Genomic DNA, 12,644 nt, shown 5'->3' on the forward strand with positions numbered 1-12,644 from the left:
TTGAAATCTGACATTATCATATTGAATATTTTACATTGAAACACAAATGAAACAGTAAAATAAATGTGCTTTTGTATTCTATACCTTACGAACTTCTCCTTCTGGCCTCCAATATACTGTGACTTGTAACCAGAATCAAACATTTTGAAGAAATTACATAGAGACTGCTAGGAATACCTTATCTGTCAAGCAGTCCCTGATGTATGAGAAAGTTCAGTGTTGTATTTCATACAATGCAGATAATCACAGAGATGTCAGAATTTTCTTTGTACACATAAGCTTTAAAATATGAAATTCCAAGGGAGATAGTCCTTAGAAAACAAAGACAGATGAAAACAAAGACAGAAAACAAGGAGTCTTCTAAAGAATCAAACGCAATGAAACTTGCTAATAATAATTTGACATGGTTTAGCGGTGGGTTGCCAATATTAAACATGCCCCCTTTCTAAGGTTTGAAACTTAACGGATTCAACATTCTATATTTTTATATACCATGTCAATCCATGCAATAAAAATGACTAGGACACAATTCTAAGAATGTTGTTTTGTCAACAATTGCATTTCCAAATCTAAATTGGCAAAGGCGTGATCATCTGCAGGGTTGTCCATTTCTAGCAATCCCTCCTGTTCTTATTTTCATAATTGATTTTTTTTTTTTTTGGAATAGAACTATTTTGCCAATCAGTGAAAGATGGGAAACTGGATCAACACAAAAGAATAATGTAAATTGGATGAACAGAAAAATCTGGGTATGTACTTACTGTGATAATGTTTAAGGCTTTGATTGTACAAAATTATGGTATATTGGGGTGTGGAAAGGAATGCTAATAGATGAAATTAGAGGGAAGAAGAGATTGGTAGAACGGGAAGCCTTAGACCGTTACGGCAGTTACGTGGGTCCCCCGCTCCAAGTGCACGCTCTATTCTGCGCTTTTTTGGTAAGAAGTTAATTGAAAAAAAATTCAAATAATGTTATTTGTGTGTGTCTATAAAAAAGGGTTGTTCTGTAAAAAAAAAAAAAAAGGTTATTAACCGGATACGGGCAGTCTGAAGGAAAAAAAAGTATGATTTTAGGACGAAAATTTGGTTAAATTGTATTTTTTATTGTACAAATTAAATCTTTTACAGATTGTAATCGTGCCATTTTGTTTCATCTATTAGTTTTCTTTAAATATTTAACATATTTTCGTTAATCGTGTGACATATTCTCTAATTTTGTGATTTTGATTTCTTAGATTTTAATTCTGAAAATTAGATTTTTTAAGTATCAAAATTTTGTGATTTTTTTAGTAATAAATTATACTAATAATATTAAAGTTGATATTAATGAATGTATATTGAAAAATTAATATTAATAGAAAAGATATTATAGATTCTTGCTCATATTTTAAAATTTTGGGTGTTTTAGCTATTTATTTTCAAAACTTTTGGTTGTTTAAAAATTCCAATATATAATTGTATAATTTTTTTTCCAATTATATCCCTATGGTAGTTGAATAAGTAACACTTTTTTTAGTAAATTCTTCATAAGTTGGAGTTTTACAAGGTACTTATATATAATGGAACATTAGTGTTATTTCTTATAGTATATAGTATAGAAACTTTCTCATAGGAGTATAAATGAAGTAGTTAGAAATAATATGGATTTAAAAAAAAAAGAAATAATATAGAAAATTATAAAACAATAAATGAAGTAATTTAATCTAAATTTGTATGGATTAAATATGTCTTAATCTATCTCTACGCAAAAACCTCAAACATCTAAAGTTTTGAATGGAAGGAATAAATGATTTTTACAATATTTCTCCTAACAAATAGATTTTAGTGATGATTTTACTTTTTTATAACTTAATTTAATTTTTTTATTTTTTACTTTCATGGAGATTCCAATTGCCACAGAGAGAAATGTTAGCAGCAAATGACTTTGAACATTAGTGAGTGTCGTCACTTATCATTAGTGACTTTGAACATTAGCAGCAAATGACTTTGATTAAAGTTTTAGCAACACCACGGAAATTTTTCAAGCCACAGCGGACAAGATGATCGAGGATGAGTTCCAATAGATTTACAACACTGATCCTCTTTGTTGTATTTTTCATATCATTTCCTGTTTTTCTCGTTGTTTCTTCAACATACCGAAACTCAAGTTTTGTTAGTTTTGAGGGGTTATCCAAAGGCAGGGAAGCCGCGGGAGAATCAGTTCAAAACGTTACAATAATCAATAGCTTTCCATTGGGAGGAACGGTAGTCCACAATATATCAGAAGAGAACTCAAGAGGAAGAAGATACTACAATAATACCGTGTCTATAACAGTGAAAAACACACCCTTAATTGTTAGCATCTGAGCTTTTCCAAGTTTTCGTTTTTCTAACTGCTTGTTTCATTTTCGACATTCTTTTGTTTTGTATGTTTGTTCCGGATTCATAAATGGACTTGGCAAAGTTAAGGTGTTGCCAGGAATTTTTCAAAATGGTACTGCCTCAGAAGAAAGAAATACAACGACTAACAATAGTATTGCATCAGGAGGAGTAGGTGTGTAACGTATGGATTATATATATGTTTTACTATTCGTAAAATAGCTTCTTTTTTTTGACACATTTCCTCTCTACTTAAATCAATTTCTCTTGATTTTCCCTCTCCCCCAAATCTCCAGGCTCGAAAAATGTTTCTTTTACAAGTTCACCAAATAAGTCATCAACTACTCCAGATATTGATCTTGATGACAAAGACAAATTGCTAGGTGGACTTTTAACCACTGGATTTGATGAAGCCTCATGCATAAGTAGGACGCAGTCCCACTTATACCGCAAAGCTTCTCCTCACAAACCTTCTCCATATTTGATATCTAAACTACGTAACTATGAAGCAATTCATACAAGGTGTGGACCTAATACTAGATCTTATGACAGAAGCATGAGAAAGATTGTGCGCTCCAAGAACAAAGGTGCTGCTACATTGTGTAAGTACCTTATCTGGTGCTAATGGTTTGGGGAACCAAATGATTAAGCATGGCTGCAACATTTCTTTATGCCATCCTCACTGATCGAGTGCTGCTTGTAAAATTTGATAAAGACAAGCATGGCCTATTTTGCGAGCCATTTCTCAATTCAACTTGGATATTGCCTGAGAAGTCTCCTTTCTGGAATGAAAAGCATATAGAAACGTATCAGATCTTGCTAGAGAAGGATGGTGCCAGCAATTTAAAGGAGGGTTTACCATCAGTTCTGTTTATTAATCTACAACACACCCTCAGTGAACCTGAGAAATATTTTCACTGTGACCATAGTCAAGATCTTCTTCGGAAAGTTCCTTTGATGATTTTGCAGTCTGATCAATACTTTGTCCCTTCTCTGTTCATGAACCCGTTTTTCAACTTGGAGGTTACCAAAATGTTGCCAGAGAAAGACACAGTTTTCCACCATTTGGGTCGCTACCTTTTTCAGCCTTCAAACGAGGCATGGGAACTAATCAGTAGCTACTATGAGGCACACTTGGCCAAAGCAGATGAGCGAATAGGCTTACAGATTAGAGTCTTCAATGCTATTTCCACTCCACAAGAAACAGTTATGGATCTAGTTTTAAGTTGAACATTAAAGCATAAGATACTACCAGAAGTTGAATTGCAAAGTTCAGCATCTTCTGCTAGAAAAAACCAGACTACTGTAAAAGCAGTTCTTGTGGCATCTTTATATCGAGAGTATGGAGATAATCTACGGAGGATGTATCGGAAGAATCCAACAGTTATGGGGAAGTGATAAAAGTTTATCAGCCAAGCCATGAAGAGCATCAAAAGTATAATGATAATAAGCATAATATGAAAGCTTGGATAGACATGTATCTGCTAAGTTTATCTGACATGTTGGTGACTACCTCTCTCTCTACTTTTGGCTACGTTGCTCAGGGATTAGGGAATTTGAAACCGTGGCTTCTTTACAGGCTAGTCAATAACGAGACCCATTTTCCACTATGTGAACGAGATTTCTCGTCGGAGCCTTGTTATCATGTTCCTCCCAAGCATTACTGCAACGGAAAGCCTATGAAAGATGTTTCTTCTTTCCCCTATTTGAGGGAGTGCAAGGATTATTGTTTTGGTCTGAAGCTGGTTAACGGTTCTACTAAGTAGTTGTAATTGTATCATTTTGGTCCTTCACCTGTATAATTGTTTTCATTATAATATAACATATTTTTGTTGTTGGTTTAGTATTATGATGTAGGGACATTTTTTATATAAAAAAAATTTATAGACAAAAGGTATCTTCTAATGAGAGGCTATCATGTCAAGTAAAATATAATTATTATAAATGATAATTTTTTTTAAATATTTACTACAATTACATGATTATGAAAACTAATTAAGTTGAAATAATAATGTTTTCTGAATTGATTCATGTGTTTAATAATATGCTGGGACTTTATGTTACACTTATATATTTTGATTCATATATTAATAATAATTAGTATGTTAAGTTTTGAATCTGTAATTTTTAGATTTTTGTTATTTTTAATATATTTTTAAAGAATTTATATATGCATATGTTAAGTTTTTTTTATAAAAAAAATATTATATATGTAAATTTTATATCTAAATATGTTAGAAAACAAACCAAATCCTCCCTCCGAGCCTTCGTGATCCTGGACAACTTAGGTGGGTATTGATTATAAAAAAATGCAATTTGGGTGCAAGTGTAATTAAGAACTCTGACCCTTGACCAAAAAATGTTTAACTTCAACCATTTAAGCGTAAGTTTTTTAATTAATTGTAATCAAAATGTCTAATGGTTAGATTAATAACTTAGAAAGAGTATATTAGTCAATAAAATGTGTGATGATATTAGAGAAATTATATTTTTACAGCAACTTGTACAACAAATTATATAACTAAAGAAAAGGAAAAAAGTGATCGAGAAAAGAAAAAAAAATGATATAATAAAGATATATTCATATAAAATATCTCTTGTAATTATATCATTTTGGTGGACGTTTCACCTGTGTAAAGCCCGTAAGGCTCATAGTTATTAATTCAAACAAAAATTCCTAATTGTACTATTGTAGTACCCATTTGATAAATAGCGCCCAATTAACATACATTAAGTTCCAACTTTCAAAACAAATTTACTTGTAAGTGTTTAATGATTATATTGATTTTTGGTCATCCATCAATCGACATACATATTATTTATTAACTTAAATATGTTTTAGTGCTTTAAATTTCGAGTAAGATTATTTTGTCTCTAAATTTAAAATTGATTGCTTTAATATCTGTAATTTGAATTTGAGCCTTTCACAAAATATCAAATATCTGTAATTGAAAAGAAAGAAAAAAACTGATTTTAATTTACATTTTATGCTTATGTGGCTACTTAATTATAAGTTGCTTATATGATAACTTACATGAATTTTGTAGTTATCAAACATGTTATCGCATATGTATCATGTATATTTTCTAATCAAAATAATTATTACTAGTAAATCTGAAAATAAATCTATTTTTAAAATCATTAAAAAAATGTCTACAATTAACAATGATTATTTGTGAGTCCATTTCTAAAAAAGATGTAATAAGATTTTAAATTTGTCATTAGAAGATGGATCAACATGTCTCAATCTATTTTTGATGGATTAATATCAGGACGATCCAAAATAAATCTAAACTACTTTTTTATATAAATTCTAAATAATATTTTATCATATAAACTCTATCTAGTCATTATACTAATAGTGTATGTGACTAATGAAATGGTTGCCACATCAATTCATAATCATTGGTACAATTATAAAGAATCTTATATCTAATTGTAATAAATCTTCAAAGAAACGCGTCCTTTCATAAAAGAAAAAAGACATATAATTCTTCGTATTTACATCTTTCCTTATAAAACATACTTTCATGATAGAGTATATTTTTCATATATCATTTTTTTCATAAATAAACACACTTTCATAATACAACCATTTAAATTCTAGAGAAAAAATATTCATTAATTTGAAAAACTCTCACGTGTGAATCCATGATCATAAATTTGAAATATAATAAATGAGAGAGTGATAAATACAATAATATTGTATAAATTATTACATATTATGTATCATATCTCTATTTTTAATTAATATTATTGTCTTGATTACACAAGAGATGAGGTTACTTAACTCTATTTTTCAACTTAAAGTCAGTTACACAAGCCCACAAAATCAACGTAAACACCATTAGAGCACACCTGATCAAATTTTGATTAATTTGAGTGGGAATGGGATTTTTGACATTTATAGGAAGATATTGCATGTCTACGGTGTCCTTGTAAGAAACATTAGAAAGCTTAATAGAAATAGACAATTTGAAATGTTATATATATATATATATATATATGTGTGTGTGGTACCAAATCATCATATACCGTAGACATGCAATATATATATGTGGCACCAAATCATCATATACTTCCAAAACAAATTAAAGCCATTTATTTACCTGTCTATATTTTTCGGTGCAGCATTTACAAAAGCATATTTTTTTCCTCCTAGGTAATCGTTTTCTTTGACCCTCTCGAATTGATTTGTAGGTGTGTGTTCCTATATCTATTTGCTTTAAATTTACTCTCATTTCGCAGGATGCTAGAGGTGTTCCTGTCCCGCGTTTGATTTTGGTGTGATGTTCGGTTCTATCCCTCTTTTATTTGGATCGGGGGGAGTGTGCTTGGTTTTTGATTTATGGGCTGGTTCTTTGTTTTATTTAGAATTCTCACCATTCTTGTTTTTGGAACAAATTGTCCTTAATTAGTCCTTGATTACTTTTGCTTTCTCTCATTGTTCTTATTCTTAGAGGCTAGAGCTTAATTACCGGAATTCTTGGCAATTTTAAAGGGTTTGGTTGAAACCGTGAAGATGGCACCGAATTCCATGAGTTTCCCAATGTTCTTTGTTATGTTTTCCATAGCTTTCCCTGTTGTTGTCACAGTTACCTTCATGTATCGAAACTCTAGTTTCGGACTATTCGAGGGGTATTCAGAAGGCAACTTACAAAGAGGAACATCTCAGAACGTTACTACTGCTGCTGAGCGGTTACCAAACGTTACAGAAACTCATGGCTTTCAATTGGGAAGAGCAATCCAAAATACAACACATGACAGCTCAGGAGGAAAAGATCAAGGAAATAATAACAGTACTGTCAGCAGTAAGTGTATGCATGTGTTTTTCTTGCTATTTCCATTTTCATTCAACTTCCATTTGCCGCGTATGTTTCTTAGTTAAGAGCCAAAACTCACGTTACCTCCTTAAATGAAATATATAGGTGGAGTTAAGGAACGACAAAGGAGATCCCAAAATCATACCTCTATTGAAGGAAGAATCAAGAATAATATTACAACAGCAGATGATGGTGCGTGATACTGCTATTTTTGGTTTATTTTCTTCTGCCAAAATTTATTTATTCCTTTTTTTTTGTCCTTAATTATTCATGAATCATATGCATGATGATTATTTCAGTCATTAACAAATTATTATCTGCAATTATTGACCCCTTTATTCAGGGCGTGTATAATGTTAGGTAAATTAGCATCAGCCTAAGGTCAAAAAAAAAAAATTTTAGATCCCTAAATTTTTTTTATTATTAATTATTAATAAATTTTAACTAATCAAAATAAAATAATTTAGAATCTCTCTCTTCCCTAAAAATTAGTCAATCAATATATCTTTTTAAAAATTAACCAATATCACAATTAATGTCATTTAAAATATTTTATTTATGTTAAAAAAGTAAATCTCTATTAACTTTTCTTTAACCCATCTCAATTTCATAACTAACTTATCTCATTTTTCAGACTCAATTCTTCACATCTTTTCATCTCCTCATCTCCTCTTCATAAAAAAAATCTATTATTCTCATTCAAACGTATTTTCTATTGATCAAACTTTGTCTTCGCGGCTCAACCTCTCTAGATTTGACATCGTCTGGATTCTGAACGCATATAAACCGCATACATCACGACGTCCCGCGTACGGAGCCTTCCATCCCGATGGATTGGTGGAACGATTCATTTCACGCGCATGACTCTGGGTATACAGCAATAGTGCTATACAACACGTATCACGTTGCACCCTTGCGCCTGACACAACATCTAAACAACAAAATCTTTGTCTGTTTCCATTTTCAGGTTCTATCGTTCTGTTTATCGATCATCATTTTCTATATTTATTTTAGAGTTTAGTTTATTTAAATTTCTTTAATGTTTAGTTAATTTTTTATTTTGATTATTTACAAAAGAAAATGTCAAATAGAAAGTATGAATCTGGTTATGAAAAATTGAAGAAAAAGCGAAAAGTTGAAAAACTAATTGAATCTCAAAGTAGTGTCCTTGATAAATTTGTCATTATTCATAAAAATGACGCAGAAGCAAGTTCAATAGGTGAAAATGTGATAGAATAACCATTGATAGATCATACTGACAACGAGGAAAATGTTACATAACAACCACCTATAGATAATACTGGCAACGGTGTAGAACAACCACCTAGAGATGATATTGACAATGGTGAAAACATGATAGAACAATCACCTATAATGTATCTAAATTTTTTGTTAAATCATTATCTCAAACTCATTGGAAAAGTAGAATAGAAAGTGTCAAAGTTATTAAGTTTCAAGCTCCAAAGGTAAGAGATGCTTTGATTGAATTATCAAAAAATTGTGAAGATCCTAAATTAAAAAGTGAAGTCTGTCTTTAGCAACTCATGAACTTGAAGATTTTGAATTTTTGTTAGGAATGAATATTTGGTATGATATTTTGTTTGCTGTCAATTCTGTTAGCAAGATTCTACAATCAAAAGATATGCATATAGATGTTTGTTATAGATCATTTAAAAGGTCTTATCACTTATTTAAAACATTATAGGGAAAACGGGTTTGCATTGGCTTTAGAATCCACAGAAAAAATGGCTATCGAAATGGATATAGAGTCAAAATTTCGTGAAAAACGTAAAATTCATAGAAAACCTCATTTTGATGAAAATATTAGTAATGAGATTACACATTCACTTGAAGAATCTTTTTGTATTAAGTATTTTTTATATATATTAGATCAATCAATTAATTCTATTGAGACACGATTTGAACAATTTTTACAATATGAGACTATTTGTGGTTTTTTATTTGATTCCAAAAAAATTAAAGCTTTAGATGAGGATGAATTGAAAAAATATTGTATTAATCTTGAAAAGTTTTTAAGGTTTAATGAATACTCAAATATTGATGATCTTGATTTATTTTCAAAATTGAAAGTACTAAGAGAAGTGTTAAGAGAAGAAATTAGCACACCAATAGAAATATTAAGTTATATTAAAACTTTATATTCTTTTCCAAATGTTTACATTGCATATAGAATTTTATTGACAATTCCTGTTACAATTGCTACTGTTGAAAGAGGTTTTTCAAAATTAAAATTGCTTAAATCATATCTAAAATCAACAATGTTACAAGATAGATTGAATGTGTTAGCTATTTTATCTATTGAAAGTGAAATGTTATAATTGCTTGATTATAAAGCTAAAAAAGCTAAAAGATTAATATAAAAATTGATATTTTATATAATATACTAAGTCTCTTTAAAATTCTTGTAAAAAAAGACTCCTTTAACATCTTTGTCTTAGACCCCAAAATATCTGTACAGAGCCTTTGTTACATGTACATGCACCTTCTTTCTTTAAAAGAATACTTTGTGTTTAAAAAATAATTACTAATTTTAGTTCTTGTGGATTTATTTCAATTTTTTTTAAGATAATACAAAATTGAAAAGAATTTAGATCTGACTAATATTCAAAGCTATTTTAAATATTTTGACATAAAATTAATTGTTTCTTATATAATAATAACTTTTAGGATCGTAAACAAATATTTGTTTCTGCTTTTTATTTTTCTAAAACATAATTATTAAATTATTTTACATTACTTCATTTTTAATGTGACAAACTGAAATGTGTATTCTTTCAAGACCATTGAAAAGCACTCGAATGGTTATTTACATTTGCCAGTCTGATTGCTATAATTAATTTCCTCACAATTTCAATTGTAACATAACACTCATACGACAGAATGAACATAATCTCTCGACTCTAGAGTAACTCTTTAGGGCATTTCTTCCTATACTTGCTGATGCTAACTAATCTATGATAGTCTGTATTAAATATTAATTAAATCTCGCAGGCTCAAAAATCGCTTCATTGACAAGTTCAAAAAATGATTCAACTCCAGCACATGTTAATCTTGATGACAATGACAAGCTACTTGGTGGACTGTTAACCTCTGGATTTGATGAAGAATCGTGCATAAGTAGGATTCAGTCCCACTTGTACCGCAAAGCTTCTCCTCACAAACCTTCTCCATATTTGATATCTAAACTACGTAACTACGAAGAAATTCATACAAGGTGTGGACCTAATACTAGAGCTTATCACAGAAGCATGACAATGATTGAACACTCAAAGAACAAAGGTGCTGCTACATTGTGTAAGTACCTTATCTGGACACCTGCTAATGGTTTGGGTAACCAAATGATTAACCTGGCTGCAACATTTCTTTATGCCATCCTCACTGATCGAGTGCTACTTGTAGAATTTGGGAAAGACAAGCATGGCCTATTTTGCGAGCCATTTCTCAATTCAACTTGGATATTGCCTCGTAAGTCTCCTTTCTGGAATGAAAAGCATATAGAGACATATCAGATCTTGCTAGAGAAGGATAGGGCTAGCAATTCAACGGAGGATTTACCATCAGTTCTGTTTATTAACCTACAACACACACGTAGTGACCCTGAGAAATATTTTCACTGTGACCATAGTCAAGATCTGCTCCAGAAGATTCCTTTGTTGATTTTGCAGTCTGATCAATACTTTGTGCCCTCTCTGTTCATGAACCCTTTTTTCAACCAGGAGGTTACCAAAATGTTTCCAGAGAAAGAAACAGTTTTCCACCATTTGGGTCGCTACCTTTTTCACCCTTCAAACGAGGCATGGAAACTGATCAGCGATTACTATGAGGCACACTTGACCAAGGCAGATAAACAGATAGGCTTACAGATTAGAGTATTTAGTCCTGTTTCTACTCCACAGCAAGCAGTCATGGATCTAGTTTTAAGCTGCACATTGAAGCATAAGATACTGCCACAAGTGGATTTGCAAACTTCTGCTGGAAAAAACCAGACTACTGTAAAAGCAGTTCTTGTGGCATCTTTATATCGAGAGTATGGAGATAATCTAAAGAGGATGTATCGGAAGAATCCAACACTTAGTGGGGAAGTGATAAAAGTTTATCAGCCAAGCCATGAAGAGCATCAAAAGTATAATGATAATAAGCATAATATGAAAGCTTGGATAGACATGTATCTGCTAAGTTTATCTGACGAGTTGGTGACTACCTCTCTCTCTACTTTTGGCTACGTTGCTCAGGGATTGGGGAATTTGAAACCGTGGCTTCTTTACAAGCTAGTCAATAACGAGACCCATTTTCCACCATGTGAACGAGATTTCTCATCGGAGCCTTGTTACCATTTTCCTCCCAAGCATTACTGCAACGGAGAGCCCCTCAAAGATATTGTTTCTTCTTTCCCCTATTTGAGGCCGTGCAAGGATTTTAGGGTTGGTTTGAAGATGGTCAAAGATTCTATATAGGTGCATATTTTTCGTGGTTAAGCTAGTGATCGAATGGTTCCTTCAACAAAATTACACACCTAACTTCTAAATTTTCAAACATAGATTGTAGTCGCTCTTAGCTCAATTAGTTGCCTTCATTTTCATCTATGTTTTTATATATATTTGTCGGTGGATTATTTAACGGAAGAATAATGATGATATTTAAACACCTACAAATTTCAAATATTTAATGTTTTTTATACTTTTTTATGTATTTATCTAAACTATTTTTACTTAAAATAAGTAATTTTTTGTTTATTTCAATAAGTAAATCCTATCTACTTTTAAAGTTTCTTTTTTTAAAGTTTAATAAATTCATCCATTATTAATCACTTATCTCTCTTTTTTTATCCCTCTCAATGTGTAGGCACCTAAGGAGTAGTGTACATGAATTATTTTCCTTAATTGAAAAAAATAACCTTGAATTTATTAAAAGAATAATATTACTTAGACATCTCTTCATTTTAAACATCTCATCAATCCTTGTTATTTTTTTTCTATTTCTCTTTATGTGTTGACTTGAAGCATTTTAATCGTCGTAACAAACTGATTTATTACTTTTCTTCTCAGTTTGCCTTCTTTTAACTCTAAAAGTGATGATGAACTTTAAAAAAAAACAGATATTTTTATGACATATATATAATGTTAATTTTTTGTTACTTTTTAAAAATTCATAAGCACTTTATAATATACATGTCTAGAGGGAAATAACTTATTGAACTAAAATACTTATAATAATACATTATCTAAGGTGACAATATCTTATTGTGTAAGCAGATAAATTGGTTTCCCAAAGGCACCCTTAATGTTATCCTGATTTGGACCTTGTGGATTTCTTTGGACCGGGTATGATACGACCCATATACGAAATCCAAAAAGCACCGGGAATTGCTTTTCCGTCAAATTATTGATACATCAAACACAAGATATGAACAATTCCAATATTATTCTTCCCTAAAGCCAATAG

The 12,644-nt window shown here is 30.8% G+C and overlaps 1 protein-coding gene and 1 pseudogene across 1 annotated transcript; both read left to right on the top strand.

Moving 5' to 3' along the window:
• Positions 1–377: 377 nt before the first annotated feature.
• On the top strand, positions 378–4,124 carry LOC114423971 (annotated as a pseudogene).
• A 2,301-nt stretch (positions 4,125–6,425) lies between these two features.
• LOC114423026 (probable fucosyltransferase 7) lies at positions 6,426–11,863 on the top strand. The gene is made up of 5 exons (XM_028389626.1): positions 6,426–6,520; positions 6,607–6,642; positions 6,819–7,169; positions 7,287–7,373; positions 10,194–11,863. Exons 3-5 carry the CDS (start codon positions 6,881–6,883, stop codon positions 11,654–11,656), a joined length of 1,839 nt encoding a protein of 612 aa, XP_028245427.1. The 5' UTR covers positions 6,426–6,520; positions 6,607–6,642; positions 6,819–6,880; the 3' UTR covers positions 11,657–11,863.
• The last annotated feature ends 781 nt before the right edge of the window (positions 11,864–12,644 follow it).

The sequence above is a fragment of the Glycine soja genome, chromosome 8 (genome assembly GCF_004193775.1).
Source record: "Glycine soja cultivar W05 chromosome 8, ASM419377v2, whole genome shotgun sequence".
Lineage (NCBI taxonomy): Eukaryota > Viridiplantae > Streptophyta > Magnoliopsida > Fabales > Fabaceae > Glycine > Glycine soja.

Excerpts from the sequence above, each read along its gene's own strand:
- LOC114423026 (XM_028389626.1), top strand. The coding sequence starts at position 6,881 with ATGGCACCGAATTCCATGAGTTTCCCAATGTTCTTTGTTATGTTTTCC. Across the intron at positions 7,170-7,286 it reads TAATAACAGTACTGTCAGCA|GTGGAGTTAAGGAACGACAA; the intron begins GTAAGTGTATGC and ends TGAAATATATAG. Across the intron at positions 7,374-10,193 it reads TATTACAACAGCAGATGATG|GCTCAAAAATCGCTTCATTG; the intron begins GTGCGTGATACT and ends TAAATCTCGCAG.